This window comes from Pseudoliparis swirei, chromosome 10, assembly GCF_029220125.1.
Source record: "Pseudoliparis swirei isolate HS2019 ecotype Mariana Trench chromosome 10, NWPU_hadal_v1, whole genome shotgun sequence".
NCBI lineage: Eukaryota > Metazoa > Chordata > Actinopteri > Perciformes > Liparidae > Pseudoliparis > Pseudoliparis swirei.
In genome coordinates this window covers 9,030,347-9,051,245 of record NC_079397.1, presented here as the reverse complement: position 1 = coordinate 9,051,245, position 20,899 = coordinate 9,030,347, and the positions used below count along the sequence as shown (strand labels likewise).

The 20,899-nt window shown below is 46.7% G+C and overlaps 1 protein-coding gene across 1 annotated transcript in view; it reads left to right on the top strand.

Annotated features, from left to right (window-relative positions):
• Positions 1-646: 646 nt before the first annotated feature.
• Positions 647-20,899, top strand: part of LOC130200441 (kinesin-like protein KIF21A) — a 36,019-nt gene continuing 15,766 nt past the window's right edge. The window contains 21 exon segments of the mRNA XM_056424735.1: positions 647-1,010; positions 10,615-10,837; positions 12,067-12,249; positions 13,579-13,728; positions 14,287-14,421; positions 14,555-14,719; positions 15,035-15,150; positions 15,403-15,598; positions 15,696-15,885; positions 16,765-16,828; positions 16,957-17,166; positions 17,602-17,649; positions 18,312-18,372; positions 18,458-18,569; positions 18,686-18,874; positions 18,968-19,167; positions 19,242-19,349; positions 19,465-19,533; positions 19,624-19,769; positions 19,854-19,998; positions 20,182-20,376. Coding sequence (XP_056280710.1) covers positions 964-1,010; positions 10,615-10,837; positions 12,067-12,249; positions 13,579-13,728; positions 14,287-14,421; positions 14,555-14,719; positions 15,035-15,150; positions 15,403-15,598; positions 15,696-15,885; positions 16,765-16,828; positions 16,957-17,166; positions 17,602-17,649; positions 18,312-18,372; positions 18,458-18,569; positions 18,686-18,874; positions 18,968-19,167; positions 19,242-19,349; positions 19,465-19,533; positions 19,624-19,769; positions 19,854-19,998; positions 20,182-20,376 — 2,952 coding nt within the window. The 5' untranslated portion in view covers positions 647-963.

Here is a 20,899-nt window from a genome sequence, read left to right as displayed (position 1 = left end):
TAAATCCGGTATTATCCTGCATACAAATACTACGTAGTATTACATTCAGACGCAGTAATTGAGTTAGTAGAGCCATCCGCTGGTGAAGAAGGTATATTACCTCAATGAGCCCGACAGTGCAATAACAAGAACTGACCAATAGGTGGCAGCCGTGATCCTTTATTTGCATACAGCTTCAGTGCGTCATCTTGTCATTTGAATTGGAAATATCGGAATGATAATACAGTTGCACACAAACTCATTGTATTGGATTATAGTTATTGATAGTTCATGCTATATTTTGTTATGGCTTAATTATAATTATAATTTGTGGTCATAGGCCGGACATAATTCTTAAAGGAACAGGGTGCATGTTTCTTATGCAAAAATAAAAAATAAAAAATAAATTAAATCACGAATAACAATTTTAAAAAATACTGAAAAACATGAAATGCCTGAAAAAAATTAATAGAAGTTGAAAATAATTATTTGTTGAACAGAAAAATATGAGTATCCATCCATCAACACTTAATTATTGTTATTTATTCTCTTGAGTCGCGGGTCAGGTGGTCCCCCCCCCCTCCATTGGATTGGTATAGCTCAGGAGGAGGAGCCTAGTTACGTCCTCTGTCTCGAGAGTCGCACGCCAAGTGGATCTCAGCTCGTCCACACACGCGTGCGCGCGCGTCACTCTGCCCCGGGGTAAGCGGCGGAGACGATGCCTCTGGAGAGGTGACCACCGGCGGATCACCGGAGCGCCGCTCACCGGCAATTATGGAAAGAAAACCACAAACAATACCAAACCAGAGTTAGCCGGTCCATCTCACACAACATGGCGAGGAGCAGGAGGCGGTGAGAGCTCGAGATAGAAGCGAGGGAGGGAGAGGCAGCGCGGGCAGACCGCGACGCTGCTCTCGTCTCGTAAGAGGATAAAGAGAAAGGGAAATCAAGCTATTTATAAGCGGAGCGTCGGGACTGTCCACCATGAGCGGCGGCGGGCCGGATGAGAGCTCGGTGCGCGTGGCCCTGAGGTAAGTGAGGGTGCAGACCCTCCTCTTCTAGAAGATGCTCGCCCACCTGCCACAGCCGTGCACGTGTCGCCCTTGCTTTTTATTCTGACTCGGAAACCCCTGTCCATCTATGTATTTTCTTCTTCTTCTTGCATCCCTTTAGAAGAACACCCTCCTTCTCCACGCGTGCTTTTATTTTGAAACCGCATGATCGCACACTTGCAGTATGCGGCACGTGATGAATACGTGAGCTTCTTTTGTTAATACCTGCACTGCATGTGTAGTGTGGAGAGGGATTGGACCCCCCCCCCCCCATCTGCCGAGCCCCCTCCCTCCCCTGCAGAACAACGTCTTGTATTGACAGCTCGTCACAAGGCAGTCATTTGCTATTACCTCTTTCTTTAAAACACTTTTTACATACTCTAACCACACACACACACACACAATCTATACAGACGAGCTGCATATACTTCAGGGGTTTCTCAGAAGAGCTTCTAGTGTGTGGTGGAACAGTATGACCCCAGACATCAATAGAGAGGCGTGTGTGTGCTTGTGCGTGTGTGTGTGTGTGTGTGTTCTGTGTCATGTGAACTGGATCAGTGGAAGCGGGAGGACAAAAGCTTGTTCCCATATCACATTTCTCCTCCCTCTCTCTCTCTTGCCCGGATTGTTATTGTGCATTCAGACTCTGACCCGGGACGCCATGTTTACTGTCACTCTGTCGAAGATGATAAACATATCGGGCCAGGGCATCCCATCATGCACTCTGGTAGAGTCCCATCAATAAGATGTCATTTGTCTTGCTTCCTTTTAATGTTGCTTTTCTGGTTTGTTGTAGAAAAGTTCCAAAGAGCACACACACACACACACCGCGGCTGCAGAAAGGGGTGTGTGTGTCTTTGAATGGAAACTACCTGCTATTGTATCTCCTTAGAAACCTCCGGCTTCATTCATTATTTGTAGAGCTCCGTTGTCTTGTTGGGTTCCATTGACGGCCGCTCGCCCTTCACTGGTTCATCCTCTCATGTGTTTCACCTTTTCTCTTCCTCCGTTGTTGTCGGCACTCCTTCATTTGAGTTAATCAATCAATCGCTGGTTTTGGGAAGCGGCGTCTAGTCTCGTGTGATTCCACAGGACTACAATCAACACTTGGCCTTTACTCCCGATTCTGGGTCTGGTTGGAGGTGTCGAGTCAGCAGTTCAGAGCCTGAAAGTGCCGTGTCACTCATCCCCTCATGAGACCTCCCCCCTGGGTGTGTGCCGTCATGCCTCGTTTGCACGAGGGAGTGGAGGCCGAGAAGGAGAGAAGAGACACTCTCTCACACACTTTGCTCTTATTTTAGGAGTTTATGAAGTACGTCACGGCAAAAAATGCTTTCCATCATATCGACGAAGTGAACTTTTTTTTCTCCCCATCCATTCTCACTTGTCATCCTCGTCGGCCACGCCTCCTCGCCTGCTCTCGAGTCGCCGGTTTCCTGAACATCAAACAGTGTTTTCAGGCTCGATTCATTGCCCCTGGCAACATTGTCATTATTTAAAGCGTGCGGTGAACTTAAACTTCAGAGCTGTAATAGTTTAGTTGGCCGTGTGTGTGTGTGCGTGTGTGTGTGTGTGTGTGTGTGTTTACAGTAATCAGCTCGCAGGTTGCCACCCAGTACCTGCCTCAGCCTGTGAGGCTAATGCTGTCTGTTCCTAATCGCCCATCCCAACATGTCCAGAGTGATGAATACTTCTTTATCCTTTTTTATTTCTCCTTTTTTTTTTTTCTGAGGCAGAAGAAGAAAGAAATGGGGAGCTGGGGCCTGGACAGAGGAAAGGGAGGTTCCTGGGACTCTTTATCTTGTCATTTGGATTTCTAACTTGCTCTTCAGAAGTGTGTACTGGCTTCCTGAGGGGCCTTCAGTGAGATGATCACATGTGTGTGTGTGCAGCGCTGGCATCTGTGGTTTTGATGATTAACACAGCTGACAGCGTACAGATGGGTCACTTCAGTGGCACATTGTTGGATGATTCAGCAAACACACACACACACACACAGTTAGTGTTTACTGGGTTGTCCCCCTGTGTGTCCTTTACGCAAGATCCCATCCGCGTTCACATATCCGTTACACTCGTCCCGTCCTCCACGATGAGACGGGACGGGAAGTCAGCCATCTTGTTTCCAGGCAGCGCGTCATGTCGCAGCCTAGAGGAGCCACTCGTCGTGGGCCCTGTTGCTTTGTCAATATCCTTAAAGTGCAGCTTGAATGATTGAGAGCCGGCAAGGGGCAGGAATACGGTTTCGTATTGTTGAATTTGGAAAACAGAGAGCACCTCGTCTTTTATTTAGATGCGTAGACGTGCGCATCACGTATACGCAGGTTAGTGCGTCTGGGAAACGCACACTAGACACCGACATCCAACTTCTGTGGGCTCGTCTCCGGTGTCAGGGCCACCTTCTCGACCTTTTGGGGTTTGTGTTTGTGTTTGTCCAAACATATTCGTGATGCATATTCATGAACCAACTCAAGTGAACCGAGACACAAAAGCAAAGCATGCTGCCGTCTGCCAGCTGCTGCTATACAATAACTTCTGTCTAACGAGGCGAAGGTTAATTCAATATGGATTTGTTTCCCCTTTTTTTTTTTATTACTAATTACAGATTTGAATTATAATCTGTGCAATTGCTTTAAAAGAAGTATTTATTCCCACTTCCTACCATTATTCAAAACATATCTCCCCTCAAGCTTTACTGCTTTGTGTGTGTGTGTGTGTCTGTATATATATATATATATATATATATACATGCACCTTGTTGCTCAATGTACTTGTGTGTGTGTTATAAGGATGTCATGACGGTGTACCTGAAGGCGTTATCTTGCAGTGTTACAAATCGAGTGACGCTTTTCAATAGAGTCCCTTTATGATGTGTGTGTGATCCTCCACGCCCTCTCCTTTCCACCATGCTCCACCACAGTTGGCCTCTCCCTCCTTCCTGCCCCGGCGACCTTTGACCCAGGACGCGGACAGAGCTGTGATGTGTGACCCGGTCACCGTGGTAACCGCAGGTCCTTTCAAGGTTCAGGGTGTGACGGCCCTGTGAATGGACGCCACCGGTCAGTCAGCCATCCGAACAAGAGAGAGAGAGAGAGGGGGGGGGCTGAAACCCTGAGTCAGCAGAACACGCTCTTGACCTACATCCTGGCCTCGTTCCCAAAGCCCTCTGTGACGTCGTGTTATTCACGCTGCGGTGTCGTACGTCTTCATCGCTTCCTGTGTGAGTTTTCTCTGACATCAAGTACGCATCCTGGTCGGAAAAAATTAATTCCAATATTTCACAACCACATTGGTCGAACGCAATAAATAATAAACAGGGATATTTAATTGGCAGCAAAAGTGGCGACGCGGCGTTTCCCTTCTGCACACGATCAGGATATGAATAGTGGATTTTATAGTAAACTGAGAAAAGCAAGAAGTCAAATGGTGATTTGTGGTTATGTCACTTGTGTTATCACTTTTAGTTTTAACGAGAACAAATTAAAGAAATATAAATGTCCTTTTCCTGATATTGTGTCACTGAAAACAATAAACAAAGACCGTGATCACAAGAAGATGAATCGGGAATTTGAGGCTAAAACTATATTAATTATTGTTTATGTTCGGTGGTTTGAGAACAACACTGAACGGAGTGATAACAATGGATCAAATAAAGACGCACACACACACACACACACACAGATCAAATAAAGACTGTCCTGCAGAGTCGTAGTTAGGTGAAGCCGTTATCTACATCTGTCCATCAGCTCTGTGTCTCCTCCCACATCCTCTTGCTCTGGGCGGCCATTAGACCACGGTCAGTAGACAAACACAAATATATATATATAGTGTACCTGCTGCTCGATGTACTATAAATGAGCTGTGTGTGTGTGTGCTTATTGTTATATAAGGATGTCATGATGGTGTACCTGAAGGCGTTCTTGCAGTGTTCCAAATAGAGTGAAGCTTTTCAATAGAGTCCCTTTCTTGTGTGCGTTTGAGGTTTTGGGACAACTTGTGCTGACACGTCTTCACACAACTGAGGCCACATTTGAGTCTCCCTAATTAAAATCTTCATCTTTCTTAAAACTCATTTGTAAAGTTTAAATTGAGTAGAAATAATAGTTTGATGCTTAGAACAACTTATGTAGAATAAATACATACATAAAGAATATAAATATGTTATTAATATAATATATATTAATGTAAAATATATATTAATTATACATTATTATTAATACAATAATTACATATCAATGTAAAATATATTTTATTTTAAATCATTATTGTTATTAATATAACAATTATATATTGATGTGAAATATATAAAATATATTTTATTTTAAGTGTATAAATTATTATACATTTTGGATGAATAATAAGGTGAACTTGTCCAAATCAGGTGAGTTCAGGGATATATAATTTTAAATGGGAAATATATAAAAAAATAGAAGATGAAGTTAGGTGATGAGTCGGCAGAAAATAGTTCTCCCTGTTTCTGCTGAATCACGCAGCGTTTGACCCTCCACACTAAACCAAAAATAAGATTACAGAGGATTAGATTTCGGTCGGGAGTGAAGGAAACGTCCGGCTCTGTTGATGATGCAGGTGAGCTGGCGGCCGCATCCCCGGGGAGTGATCTAATTGGCTGATTGTCAGGAGCAGTGATGTCAGCAGGCCATTTGATCGCCTGTGTTTCAGGAAGGATGAGATCAGCCGCTGGGTGCTGATGGACTGACTCACTTCCTTTTTCTTTTTGTTATCAGCTCATTTCTTCTTTGCTGCTCACAACTGTCGGTCAGCAGAGGGGCATAATATTGAATTTCATATCGTGTATCTTTTCTCGGTGGATCCAAGATGATCCCAGGACTTGTCTTCTTGTGTGCGTAGCTGCGTGAATGTTCTCTTGTTTGAATAGGAGCGTTATCTGATCATTTGCTGCAGATTAAACTCCTAAACCGGTGGCAATATTACATTTCCATCAGTTTAACTTAAGTTTCACAGCGTGACCTAAACCGACGGCACATATGTCTGGGTTTGTTTCTGGTGAACCACGAGGAGCCAATCGGTTCTCAGTCTGTCGCTGTAATCGCAGTAATGAGTATGAGAGCAGGGGCCATAACGGGGCCGTCACCTGGGGAGGGGCTGACGGCCCCCCTGTCTGTACAGCAGGTACATCATGTCTACGTGGAGAGAAAGGGCGCTCTCGACTCCTCATAAGTCACATGACATCACAGTCTCTCGACTGAACTGGAATTGGAATAACGCCCCCACATGCTCTATCGCTGTTTTGATCAAACAAAAAAAGTAACTTATTAGCATTTTCTTTGACAAGCTTTCTTTGTACGATAATTCTTGGTGTGTAGATTTACTTCCATTTGCAAACGTTGAACATCATTTTGAGAGCATGGGCGCGTTCACACCGACCGGTACGGCCAAGATGTAAAACGACTTCTGGCAGTGTGAGATTTTGCTCTCAAAATCCTTCCTGGAATGTGTGTTTACACCCAAAAAAACACACACATCTTTACGTTGTTATGGTGGCAAATACTCCATAACTCCCTCTGTAACATTACCTCTCTAATCCTCTCCACTCTGGGACGTCTTAATTTTCTTTCTCCTCAAAGAGGCTGAAACTGTCACGCAGATTAATGTGTAGAGCAGTTATTACACAAAAGTTTTCCCTCGGCGCTGGTGTGTGTGTGTGTTTGTGGGTGTGTGGGTGGAGAACCCCGCCTGAGAGGAGCCTGCGTGTGTCACTCTGGAAGGTGGATTAGCGCTGTGAGCCTCCTCAGAGCTTGAAGGGCCCTCATCCCGACAGGAGGAGAACCAAACGAGTGTTTTGGGTAGAAACCCCCGGAGAGAAGCCAGATCGTAATCACAGCTCCAGTCGGTCACACTAATAATACAGCAGCGGCCAGCTTATCCTTCACCCGTTTGCGCTTAGCCCGGGCGTGTGATGCCGGGACTTGTTTTAGTTGTGAATACGCACACACACGCACGCACACGTTCAACAGACGGGGGTTTATTGTGGCGAGATCTGTTGCACACCGTCCGAAAAATGTAAAAACCAATTAATGCATCTTAAGAATGACTTTGTACTTTTTAAAGGCGGCAACGTGCTTTCATTTATTTTCCGCTCAGAATCTATCTGGTGCAAGATCGGCGTCCGATGCCGACGTGGGAGTCGCTGTACCCCCGCGTGACCACTATGCCCGACGTGGGAGTCGCAGTACCCCCGCGTGACCACTATGCCCACTATGCCCGACGTGGGAGTCGCAGTACCCCCGTGTGACCACTATGACCAACGTGGGAGTCGCAGTACCCCCGTGTGACCACTATGACCAATGTGGGAGTCGCAGTACCCCCGCGTGACCACTATGCCCGACGTGGCGTCACAGGGCTTCGTTGAGAGGATGCTGTAGCGTGATAAACATCAGCATTTCAGTCCGAACATAAGTTGCAGCCCGGTTACTGTAATGTCCGAGAAATGTAGGAGTTTAAGACGAGAAGACTCAGAAGGAAGATGTAAATCTTCCTCACAGTTTCTCGTTTCCTCGGCGTACATTGATAAAAACAAAATTGCGCGATCAAATACGACGATGGCATGTTGGACAGTCTAAATAAAACATTGGTCCCTTCTTGAGTCCGGGCTGAACCAGTCCCTCCAGGTTCTTGTTCTGTTGAGATGCATCGTCAGACAGACAATGGGCCTGTGGTCTCCTCCTCATGCGAAGATTGTCTGTAACCATTAAGTCTCTATCTCTCACTTTCTCTCATCCTCTTTCTATTCTCTTTATCCCGAAACAATTTTCTCAGGCATTCACACCCCCCTCCCGTCTGTCCCTCTTTGTACGGGGGACCCCGGGGGACGTCGCACACACAACACAAACATTGCGTCACTGTGGAGACGAACGCGGCCGTTTATCGGTCGTGCGGACGTGTTCTCGCGGTTCTTCCGTGCTGACGACCGTCGACATTATTTTCCCGATTGTGACGTCCCGTGTTGGAATCGGCGCGGCGTTCCACTTCTTTCAAGTGGCCACAGGAGAACAAAGGCACGCAGTGACACTCATGGCGCGCTGGCAGGTTTTGGGAAGGCGGCCAAAGGGGATTAAAGCGGATTCTCTCAACCTCAACCCGCCAGGCCACTGAATCACAGCCCGGTGACCCAACCACGGCGCCCGCTCCAGTGACGTCCGCTTCAAGGGGCGGAGCAACCAGTGTAACGCCGTTTTAATAAACACTGATATAACACGTAAAGCTGCACGAATTAATATTTCAATGGGTCAAATGACTTTAATCTGAAGGGGGGTTTTCAGCTCATTGTTTTGGTTTTGAGGGCCACAACTTTCATGCTTTGGTTCACACTCACAGACTCACTGCTCTCAGCATCATCATCATCAGCATCATCGTAATCATTGTCATCTTAATTTCCAGATGCAACCGGCAGCTTTTAGCAACAACAACAACAACGACAACAAAAAAGCTCCCACAACTAATCGTGGCAAATTTTGGGCCACATATGTCCGACCATGGATCTCTTAATGAGGCTCAAAGCAGCGCAGCGAGGACAGGAAAGGAAATTAAATGTGCATGGTTTTTGTCCAAGGATTATTACACTAAACTGTTTTAATTCTAGGATTATTACATCACATCACAATCTATAATTTTTTTTTTATTGTGAGTTTTTGTCAAATTGGGCTGTTTTTCCGGTGAGTGTGTCGTTGTCCACGCGTCACAAACGCGATCACATGACCACATGATGACTTTCTTCATCTGCGTTGGCCGTGGATGAAGAAAGAAGTGTGACATCACAGGCTGACGGTAATGCTCTGCAGGTGTACGGTCCAGTGGCTCCTCCCCCTGCTCGCTCCTCGCTTTCCTTTTTTCATCAGGGCTGTAATCCCAGATGGAGTCTGCTAAATATCTGTCACTCACTCACTCACTCACTCACTCACTCACTCCTCTCTCTCTCTCTCTCTCTCTCTCTCTCGCACATACACAAACACTCTCTCTCTCTCGCACATACACAAACACTCTCTCTCACACAGACACACACACACACACACACACAGACAGACTGTCCTTTCAGGGCATACAGAAGTTCTCATAGAGCCTTTTCTTTTCGTTCCAGCACGCACAAAACATAAAGTGCACGAGTAGCTGAGTCGATGTGTTTGTGTTATTCTTTAATGTTGGGGGATAATTCTCTAAACTCGTGCTATATTTGCCGCCAAGTCAAAATTCACACGTACCGATTTATACGACTTTTATTCCGGGTAACATGCTGATGACCTAGAATACACAAAGTGATGCTCTTTTTTTCATTTGGTTAAACTTTTTTTCTATCATGTTTAAAAGTGTTTTTTATTCTGGTTTCAGTAATACTCTGTCTCAGATTGGCCTTCATTTGCATATTTCTAGACTCCATTTATCCTTCCCTTTGGTATTCCTTCGTAGCGCTGCGCTGATTGACTGCGTCATCAATGACTAATGTTACATATTACTCATTGATTATTTTCATTCTTTCATTTTCTGAAACTTCTCATTTGGAATACACACGAGTAACCTTCGTCACGGCTTACTTCCTCGTGGCGTGCACGTGTGTTAGTTATGGTGACATCTTTGGAGAAACATTTAGACACAACCAGAAGGTTGAGCTCCCGTCTCCGAGCAACCGTCATCCAATCCGCTAACGACAAAGTTAACACGCGTTAACACGCGCTGGCTGAGCGCAACAGAAGCTCGTTCAGATCAATACATCAGATCATCAGCTGGTTATTTAGTTTGGTTCCCCCGCATGGTATTTGTCATATCTGCTCCTGGAGCATTGTTCTTATTCTTCTTGTTCTTGTTCTTCTTGTTCATATTCTTCTTGATGTTGTTCTTGTTGTTCTTCTTGTGGTTGTTCTTGTTCTTTTTGTTCTTTTTCTTGGTCTTCTTCTTCTTCCAAAAGACATTGTCAAATATTATTTCTAGTATATTTGAATGCTCCGTCACCATTTCTTTCAAATATTCCCACTTCCTCTTCAGGTGGACAGTGAGTCCAGTGGTGAGAGGTGCATCATGGGAGGAAATTATGTAATAACTGGTGTTTATTTGTTCTGAACAGAGTGATTCCTTAATGAAATCCAGGGTGGGACTGTTTACCCAGAACTCTCTCTCTCTCTTTCTCTCTCTCTCGTGAACAGGGAACACACTGTACTGTGTACGGGGGCTGCTGGAGGGTGTGTTGGCACTGCGTGGTCCTACACACACACACACACACACACACACACACACACACACACAGTGCACAGTAGCAGCACTCTTCTTGCAGCTCAGTGAAAATATTATCTTGTCTTGAACTCGACACATTTCTTTCCATCAGTCAACTTGTGAAACAACGGGAGAAGAATTCTTGATCAGGCTTTCAGACGCATGCACAGACAGCGAAGCTCCGCCTCCCACACACACACACACACAGACAGACCAGAGAGTTGCCATGGGCCTTTTTGAAAATATGAAAAGTTTGTGAATTAAAAATTCCAATGTAACTCAGAGCTTTATGGGTTTAATTAATAAGTGAATCGTCTCCCGCTCTGCGTCCCCGTCCGTCCACCAGGATCCGCCCTCAGCTGGCCAAAGAGAAGATCGAGGGCTGCCACATCTGCACCTACGTGATGCCCGGCGAGCCGCAGGTGTTCCTGGGGAAGGACAAGGCCTTCACCTACGACCACGTCTTCGATATGGACAGCCAGCAGAAGAGCATCTACACGCACTGCACCGAGAGCCTCATCGAGGGCTGCCTGGAGGGATACAACGCCACCGTCTTTGCATACGGACAGGTCGGCCAGCAGTCCACACACGCACACACACACTGACGTTTCCACTTCCAGGGTCACGGAGCTAATTTCCCGGCAAGATTTCTGGCAGCATGTGATTTGAAGCTGTATTAATTTCATGGAATTAGGGAGTGGACCGGGCCTCCACAGCTGCTCCGTCAATACGCAGCTGACGTGTTCTGACCTGCTCTCGCCACCGCAGCTTCACATCGGCTGTGGTGGATCAACCCTGAGAGGGGGGGGGGGGCGGGGTTGGCATGGAAAGGTCTGATTACCCAATCAAAGCAGAGTGTGAACAGATTGCTTCAGACGGGGAAATGAAGGGCGGAGTCCAAACATGATGGAGAGACATCGGGCATCACTTTGTTAAAACCAGAACCAGCGAGTTGTAATATGAGACTATTTTTGTATAAATGTTTAGGTCCCCGCGGTGGAGTGGAGGCCTTTAACCTTTAACGGTGACAATAGAAGAAGCAAAAGGCGATAAGAGTAAAAGAAAATACATTCTGTTAGCCTTTATTGCATCTCGTCCAGACTGGGGGAAAAACACTGAGAGCGAAAGAGCAAAAGAGAGAGAGAGAGCGAGTGAGTGAGTGACCCACTTTTCATTTAGTCTCCCACACAGCGTCAACTTTCCCTCCTCTTAATCTTCCCCGTCGCTCTTCTTCTTCCCGTTCATTCTTCTGTCCTCACATTGTTCCTGCAGCTCTTGTGTTCCCGTCAAAGAGCCTTTTCACCGGGCGCAGCAGAGGGCAGGCACACACACACACACACACACACACAGGAGCACGTGCACACACGTTGTAAACGCACAGGTGTGGTCTAGTAAAACGACAGCGGCGTACACACAAACACTATCTTTGTCTCACACACACACACACACACATTTACTCATATCACACACACAGACACACACACACACACACACAGTCCTGTCAGGCTCTCTTTCAGACATGTTGTCAGGAAGGAGAGGGGGGACGACTCAACGAGTGAATTTGAGCTCGATGTTGCATTCCTGCCTTTGTCGCCACGGTGACCACCCCATCCCCACTGACCCCGCTATGTTAGTGAAACTTCTCAGAGCTGCACCCCACCGCCTCTGAGGCCTAGAGACTTGTTCTAAAATACCGCTAAAATATGCAGAAAAGTACCCACAGTGAGAGCAGAACTAGACTTTCATCTCCATGTGGTGAGGTTGCATGATTGTCCGTGTCTCCTCCCCCACGCCCCAGACGGGTTCGGGAAAGACGTACACCATGGGAACCGGCTTCGACGTTAACATCGAGGAGGACGAGCTGGGCATCATTCCGCGGGCCGTCCAGCACCTGTTCAGAGGGATCGAGGAGCGCAGACGGGCCGCCACCGAGCAGGGCAGGCCCGCTCCCGAGTTCAAGATCAACGCACAGTTCCTGGAGGTGCAGGAACACACACACACACACACACACACAGCTGTAACAAGAGCATGCCGAGGTCAAGAGGTCAAATGGGTGTGAAAGATTCCGGGTGACCCTTCGGCTATTAAACTGTCATTGGTCCGTCCCTGCAGTCAACCTCTGGCTTTATTTTTAACCGCCAACTACTGGACACGAGCAGCTGGTGAAGAAGCAGCTGAGAGGGGGGGGGGGGGGGAGGGGGAGGAGTCTGGGAAGCAGAGCTGTCGACCTGTATGCGCTGTGTGGAGTTGTAGTAGCAAGCAGGCATTTTGACATGAAAATACGCAATTCATTTAAAAAAATATACTTTTTATTTATGGACAAGAAATCTAGCCGAGCTATTTGAGAGACTTGGGAGGATTACAGGCGCTGCAAATAAATAACGGCGAACCAATGACAGCTTTTCATGGCTCAGTATTTCTGTTTCCCCTCTTTTATGCGCTCAGATGTGTCCGCTTCCTCAAGGCTTATTCTATAATTATGACTGCTGCATAAATACAAAAATGTGCAGTGTGTTCCACTCAAGATTCAAGATGTTTTATTTGTCACATACACACACAGGGTGTGCAGTGAAATGAAAGTGGCAATGCTCAGCAGGAATGTGCAAGGGCAACAAGTACACACTATTTACAATAAAAAACAACACAATATTTACAGTAAGTGTGTGTGTGTGTGTGTGTGCCTAAGAGGGGCAGTTGTGTGGGTCTATGTGGGGGTCCTGGTGAGGTCGGAGTTCACAATCCTGATGGCCTGAGGAAAGAAACTCCGTCTCAGTCTCTCTGTTCTTGCACTGTAGCCCACCATAACCTAATTTGTCCCACAGTCGAAATTATGAAGTACAAATATTTGTGCACTTCTCAACCGGCTGGCTGGCTGACCGGCCCTACTTTATAGACTTAATAATGGTTTTAATAAATGAACGTTTTATAATACGTTTCATATTAGATATAATAATCTGTATCGGCAAAGTAACTAACATTGTCAAATAAATGTTGCAACGTTAAAAATTCAAATTTCCCCCCCGGAGATGTAGTGGATTAGAAGTATGAAGTTACAAGTTCTTCAGGTCTAGAATCTTCTAATTTGCTCTCAAAGTGCACCAGATTGATACATCTCACTTAAAATGGGCAGCATGCCCCTGGACCCCCCTAAAGGGCACGAGGTCCACCCGCCATAGTGTCTCAAACTCCTGCGGGGAACACAGATGTCTGCAGTTCTGTCATGATTTGCGTGTCATGGAAACTCAAATGATATGTCGATAGCAAAGAGCAGTGTTGATGATGTCATGCATAACTACGTGTATCTCTGCAGCTGTACAACGAGGAGGTGCTGGACTTGTTCGACTCGACGCGGGACATCGAGGCCAAGAAGCAGAGATCCAAGATCAAGATCCACGAGGACGCCAACGGCGGCATCTACACCGTGGGGGTCACCACGCGCACCGTCACCTCCGCAGCGGAGGTCGGCTTTCACAGTTTGTTCTCTTTGCATCAAACCCCATCTTTTTTCAGTATTATAGGACAAATTCGATCATACAAAATAACGCTAACAACTATTTTTCATTGAAATTTGTATTGTAGTGGGTTAAAAAAATCATCCTAATCAAGTTATTCTGAAGTGGTCTGATCCTCAGAACCACCACTGTGCTATAAACAGGGTTTGTAAGGTCATGGAAAACCTGGAAAAGTCATGGAATTTTAAAATGGTTATTTCCAGGCCATGAAAAATCATTTAAATGTGTTTACAAAATGTTTGGTCATGGAAATTTGGTTTTAAGTTCTGAAAATCCATTGGTCAACAAGTGTATGAACCCTGTAAACAAGGATCAATTTACCAGAATTAGAAAGAGAACCTCATGTGGATGCAGAAATGTTGGCGATATTTTCACATCATTTACATTCGATTAGCTCTCCGTTTCCTATATCACTGTCGCCCTCTGAGCTCCAGCCCGAAGATGTCTGTGTGTCTTTCCTCCCTCCACGTCTGCTGCAATCTGTTCCCCACATCTCTCCCCGACAGATGATTCAGTGTCTGAAGCTCGGCGCTCTGTCTCGCACCACCGCCAGCACTCAGATGAACGCGCAGAGTTCGCGCTCCCACGCCATCTTCACCATCCACCTGTGCCAAGTGCGAGTCTGCTCTCCCGATAACGACGTGCGTAGTCACACATACACACACACACACACACACACGGCTCGGCCTGAACGTTTCTGGCGTTTTGTTAGATTGACGTTGACCATCAACTGTTTATTTGACCTCCCCACCCGCTCCGCCGTTTCTCCTCCAGGAGAACGTGACAGACAACCGTCTGGCCGACGACACGGAGATCAACGAGTTTGAAACGCTGACGGCCAAGTTCCACTTCGTGGACCTGGCTGGTTCTGAGAGGCTGAAGAGAACTGGAGCTACAGGGGACCGAGCCAAAGAGGGAATCGCCATAAACTGTGGGCTGGTGAGGACGCCGAGTGCTCACAGTCATGTGTTTTAGTCCTTCAGCCATTGAATTGATTTAGTCTTAATTGGGATCTTAATCTGTTATTCTGAGACTGCACGTGTGTCGGATGATTTTGTGGAGCAAGAGAGCCCCCAGGTGGCAGAGAACATGTACTGCTCATTTCATTTCTTTCTCATTCATTATTCACTTTACTATAAATGGATGATAAAGTAAAGTGTTTACTTCCTATTTCATTAAGTCCTGGATTTGCTTTAACCCTTTAAATATCCAATCAAGCACTTGTTATCCCCCCCCCCCCCCCCTCTGTCTCAGCTCGCTCTGGGAAACGTCATCAGTGCTCTTGGAGACAGGAGCAAGCGCTCCACCCACGTGCCTTACAGGGACTCCAAACTGACCCGGCTGTTGCAGGACTCACTCGGCGGCAACAGGTTTGTAAACGCTGTCTGGTACCGGTATGTGGAGGCATGTGGATTTACCTGCTTTAAAGTCAGCGATTAATTGATCACTAGTAGAGACCAGAAGACACCAGTGCTGCTTTAAACATTAAATAACCCTCACTAGTTAAAAAAACAAAACATGCACAGGCTAAACTTGTCCTTCAGTACACCTATCACGAGTGAATTAGTTTTACGGATGAGTCTTTGCAACCGATCACCGTTCTTCATCTGCGCGTGCTCCAGTCAGACGGTGATGATCGCCTGCATCAGCCCGTCGGACCGGGACTTCATGGAGACCTTGAACGCTCTGAAGTACGCCAACAGAGCTCGGAACATTAAGAACAAGGTGATGGTGAACCAGGACAAGGCCAGCCAGCAGATCAGCACCCTGAGGACGGAGATAGCGCGACTGCAGATGGAGCTGATGGAGTACAAGACGGTAAGAAAATAAAATAGAGGGGAAATAAAATCGGTGCAGGAGATGAGAGAAGGAAAAAAAATGATTCGGATCATCAACTGTTCTGTCCGTCTCTCAGGGGAAGCGGATGGTGGGTGAAGACGGCATGGAGGGCATCAACGACTTGGTGCATGAGAACTCCATGCTGCAAACGGAGAACAACAACCTGCGGGTGAGAGTGAAGGCCATGCAGGAGACCATCGACGCCCAGAGAGGCCGACTCACACAGATCCTCAGTGACCAGGCCAACCAGGTCCTGGCCAGAGCAGGTGGGCCAAAGAACGACTCATAATGGGGAGCTAAATTAGCACAGTAAAAAAAGAAAGAAAACACAAACCATATTTATGTGTTTTTACTTGATTTTTAGATTATTGCAATAATATATAGTCCAATATAGATATAATTTTAATCCCTGATATTATACGAGACAACCTGATGAGCCAGATAGTTCCAATGCACACTCTTAAACAATCTCTCTGCATATCAGTAGACTATTGGCCTTTCAACAGTGAATATATATACAGTGGGTACGGAGAGTATTCAGACTCCTTTAAAATGTTCACTCTTTGTTTCATTGCAGCTGTTTGCTAAAATCAAAAAAGTTAATTTTATTTCTCATTAGGGAAACTCAGCACCCCATTTTGACAGAAAACAACAGAAATGTGTATATATATATATATATATAATAAAAGTAGTAATGTTTGTCCTGCCAATGCTACTTCCTAATTTATTCGGTCAGAATGTATTTACCGTTAGCTGCTCAGATTAGCATGCAAGTTCTTGTGCATACACAATTTAAGCTATCTTTTATCTGATATAAAAATGTAAAGAAGTAATTATTCATCATATTGTTTTAATAAAAAAGAAGACCTATATATATATTCATATATAATATATTCACTTAATAATACATACATATAGCCATGCTCGTTACTTTGAGCTAAATGCTAAAATGTTCACAATAATAGCGCTAGCATGCATGTGTTCACGGCATTTGCTAGTTAGCACATAACCCGAGAAACACAACGGAGCCTGATGGGAATTTTATCAGCGTTGCAATTTTTTGTTGTTGTATTTGACACATTTTTTATTTAGATTGCGCAACAGGTATGTGACGCTAATGGATAAAGTGATGCTTCTGCTTGTAGGTGAAGGCAGCGAGGAGATCGGGAACATGATCCAGAACTACATCAAGGAAATCGAGGAGCTCAGGTACGTGGTCACCGCAATCTTAAAAAAAATATTTTTTGATGTTATTGCTGTGTTTTGATGTTATTATTCCACTGCCGAGCAGCCGTTTGCAGCAGCAGGGTGAACTGGCATGTCTCCTCCCCCCTCAGAGCTAAACTTCTTGAAAGCGAGGCCGTGAACGAGAACCTGAGGAAGAGCTTGTCCCGGGCGTCCACTCGCTCCTCGCTGTACGGCGGCGGCCCCGGCGGCGCCTTCTCCCAAACCCACCTCGTCCCCGAGAGGGAGGCCAGCGACGTCATCGAGATGGCCAAGAAGAGTCTGGAGAAGCTGAAGAAGAAGGAGAGGAAGAAGAAGAAGCGGTATAGTGTGGCTCATATGTTCCCCGCTGCGATGGCAGTTTGACCCCCTGGTGTTTGTGGCCCGGTGAGACGAGACGATAGTGACAGCTGTCGGCGCCGATGGCTGGGTGTCGACTTCTGGCAGCACGCTGACCTCTGCACATTACAAGCGAGGTGTTGAATTTGTCGTTTTTTAGCAGGATCCTTTTTAAATGTGGAATCTGTCTTTTTCGTCTTTGTCGTCTGCATCTCGCCATCCTCTCATCCTCTTTGTGAGAGTCTCTGCGCTCGCCCCGGCCATTCTCGCTGCTCTCTCTCACTCTCTGTCTCTCTCCCATCTTGTGATATTCTCCCCCCCCCCCCATCACTTGCCCCGACCTCTGCGGCCCTCTATCTCCTCCTCACCGTCCTCCTCGCTCTCATCCTCTCGTCCCTCCCTCTTCTCTCTCTCTGAAGACTGAGGCGATGTGAGGGGAGTCACCACCAAGAGGTTGAACACACCAGGTTTGCTACAACCCGCCCAGGACTGGAGCCTAATGTCAAACTGGTTCGATTACCAGCGGAGCGAATCACGTACTTTTTGTGCTCTGACTGAAATGCACTAAGTAATTGATTGTTAGGCTGCGTCCCAACCCGAGTCTTCCTTTCTAAATTCCCAGAGAAACTAATCACTAATTTTCTTCTGCACCTACAGGTGGTATACACTCCTGGAGGGAAACGCATATTTTAACCAGCGCTAACCTCTTCCTCTTTACCCCATTTTGTTTTTTCTCATCCCTGCACGCAGCAATATGTTGATCAAATCAAATCATAATATATGGTTTAAAAAAAAAATTAAGAATTCGGTCAACAAATCTTAATCGTGTGTGGCAACTCAATTCACATCAGTTTATTTAACCCTTCTTTAAATAAAACCGGCTTGTCTTAGCAGTGACCAGTTAATCAAATTGTCTCTCCCAGTGTGTCATGAATGTCTCCACCCATGCGATCGCAGTGAGATCATTAACACTCTCATTCCCCACGTGCTCCTGATCCAATCAAGTGTACAACCATTTGCATGTGCACTTCACCATTGTTTGTGTCATTTGAATTGCAGTTAATTCCAGACCTGACCGACAGAATAAGACCTCGGCAAGTAGATAGCTAACAGTCTCTTGCTCTTCCAGTGTCATGAAAGAGGAGGGGCCAGACAACAACGACCACGAGGGAGGCGACGAGGAGGCAGAGGTGGAGTAATCACGACGTCTAACTTTAAGATGGCTATGTAAAGAGGACTCTTGTATTTTACATGCTTGTTTCTTCACGTCGACAGGAGGCCAGCGACCGCGAAGAAGGCGAGGAGGCAGACGGAGAGGAGGAGGACTTTGACATTCCGGGAGACGATACCTCGGACGACTCTGACTCCGAAGAACTGGAGGAGAAAGGTGAAATGAGCTTTCGGGCAAACCATTGGGCACAGCTTCTTTTCCTCGAAGTCGGTCGTTCGGGGAGTAATGACGCGGAAGAGGCGTCGTGGATCTAATGACTCGTTTGAGCGCAGAGAACGTCCAGGCCGACCTCGCCAACATCACCTGCGAGATCGCCATCAAGCAGAAGCTGATCGACGAGCTGGAGAACAGCCAGCGGCGTCTGCACACCCTCAAGCAGCAGTACGAACAGAAGCTGACGATACTGCACAACAAGATCCGGGACACGCAGCTGGAGAGGGACAAGGTGCTGCATAACATGGGTAAGAGGCGCAAAACGGACCCTTGAACATCCCAGAAAAACGGATGGGACGAAAGGAAATGAGAGGCTTAGGTATTCCCCTGTTCCTCTCCAGGTTCGGTGGAGACGGGTACGGAGGAGAAGGCGAAGAAGGTCAAAACGGAGTACGAGAGGAAGCTGAGCTACATGAACAAGGAGCTGCAAAAGCTCCAGTCGGCTCAGAAGGAGCACGTCCGCCTGCTGAAGAACCAGTCGCAGTACGAGAAGCAGCTCAAGAAACTCCAGCTGGACGTGACCGAGATGAAGAAGACCAAGGTGACGCCACAGGTTGCGTTCTTCCTTCTTGTTTTCGTCTTGTTGCAGTGCTGATCGTGTTTTACGTCCACCAGGTGGTGCTGATGCGTCAGATGAAGGAGCAGCAGGAGAGAAACAGAGCCTCGGAGTGCAGGAGGAACAGGGAGATCGCCTCCCTGAAGAAAGACCAACGCAAAGCCGAGGTGAGAGGAATGGAAACATACGGACTTTTGGTTTGGTTTGTTTCCACACACACAAACCTCGAGTCAAGAGTAGACTCGCATTAACCAGCTGGTCACTTTTCTTTGCTTCTCTCAGAACCAACTGAAGCAGATGGAGGCCCAGAAGAGACAACAGGAGTTGATTCTTCGCAGGAAGAACGAAGAGGTGAGACACCGTCAACATCGCTGGGATTGGTTCCGCCATTGTTTCACTCTCACATATGCAAAATGACTCTTTGTACTCTTTCCGCATCAGGTGACGGCTCTCAGGCGGCAGGTGAGGCCCGTGTCTGGGAAGGTGAGCAGGAAGGTGAGCTTCCCCGAGCCGCCCCAGGAGTCGTCTCATAGAGCCCTCCCGGGAAGGATGCAGACGTCTGGAGCCTCTCCAGTCAACGGAGCGAGGTGTGTGTGTGCGTGTGTGTGTGTGTGTGTGTGTTACACACGATTGAGTGACAGTTTTGAAAGAGCCATACCTTTCCCCCTCAGGAGTTCCCCGGTGCGGTTGGGAAGTTCCTACCTCAACAGGACAGCTAGGGTCAAATGGCAGTCGCTGGAGAGGCGTGTCACTGACATCATCATGCAGAGGATGACCATCTCCAACATGGAGACGGATATGAACAGACTGCTGAAGGTACACATGAGGTCATCAGATTCAAGATGGCCTTGAAGTCGTGTTTTTTTCGGTCCTGTAAAACAGCTCAAAAATCGATGCTGACCATCTAAATGCTTTTTAGGATCTGTTAACACCTGTTTTAAAAGGCTTCATTGTCTCTTTTTCTTATTCTTCTTTTGTTCCCTTTTCCTTCCGCATTAGCAACGGGAGGAGCTGACCCGGCGGAGGAAGCGAGTGTCCAGAAAGAGAGAAAAGATGGAGGTGGAGGGTGCAGACGGCGACCGCTCGCTGGCCTCCCTGAACGAGGAGCTGGAGTCTCTGAGCGCCAACATCGACTACATAAACGACAGCATCGCCGAGTGCCAGGCCAACATCATGCAGATGGAGGAGGCCAAGGTGAGGTGCTGGGGGGTCCTTGGCAGTCACGGTGCCCAATAATTTTAGCTAAAGCAGGGTAAAGTAAGGATGTGCTCGTACCGGACAGAAGCCCTCGGGCAAACAGTATGGAAATAATTGCACAGTTCATGCGCCTATTTGTCAGAGAATCAATGCTTCAAATAAAACAACAACCGTCGGCAGTGCAGCCGATTTAATACGGACAAAAACATAGGGATGCATAACAAACAGCCGTTCATGAATGCAACTTCACAGCCTGTTATTTTAAGAGTTTTTTGATCTGTGTGGCCTCAAACGTGCAAATGACACGTCCACTGTCACGGTGCTGCAGAAAAACTTTTTAATGAGTGATTATTGTGCAATTGGAGGTGACAACAGGGTGAAAAATGTCTTGTGGCTGTGGAACGGTGCATTAATGTATCAGGTGTAATTCTGAGGGCTACAGGGTTCACATTGGGAGCAATGCTATAATGATGGGTAAGGGGAGATGTTGAATGATAAGAACTGTTCAGTTACTACAGGT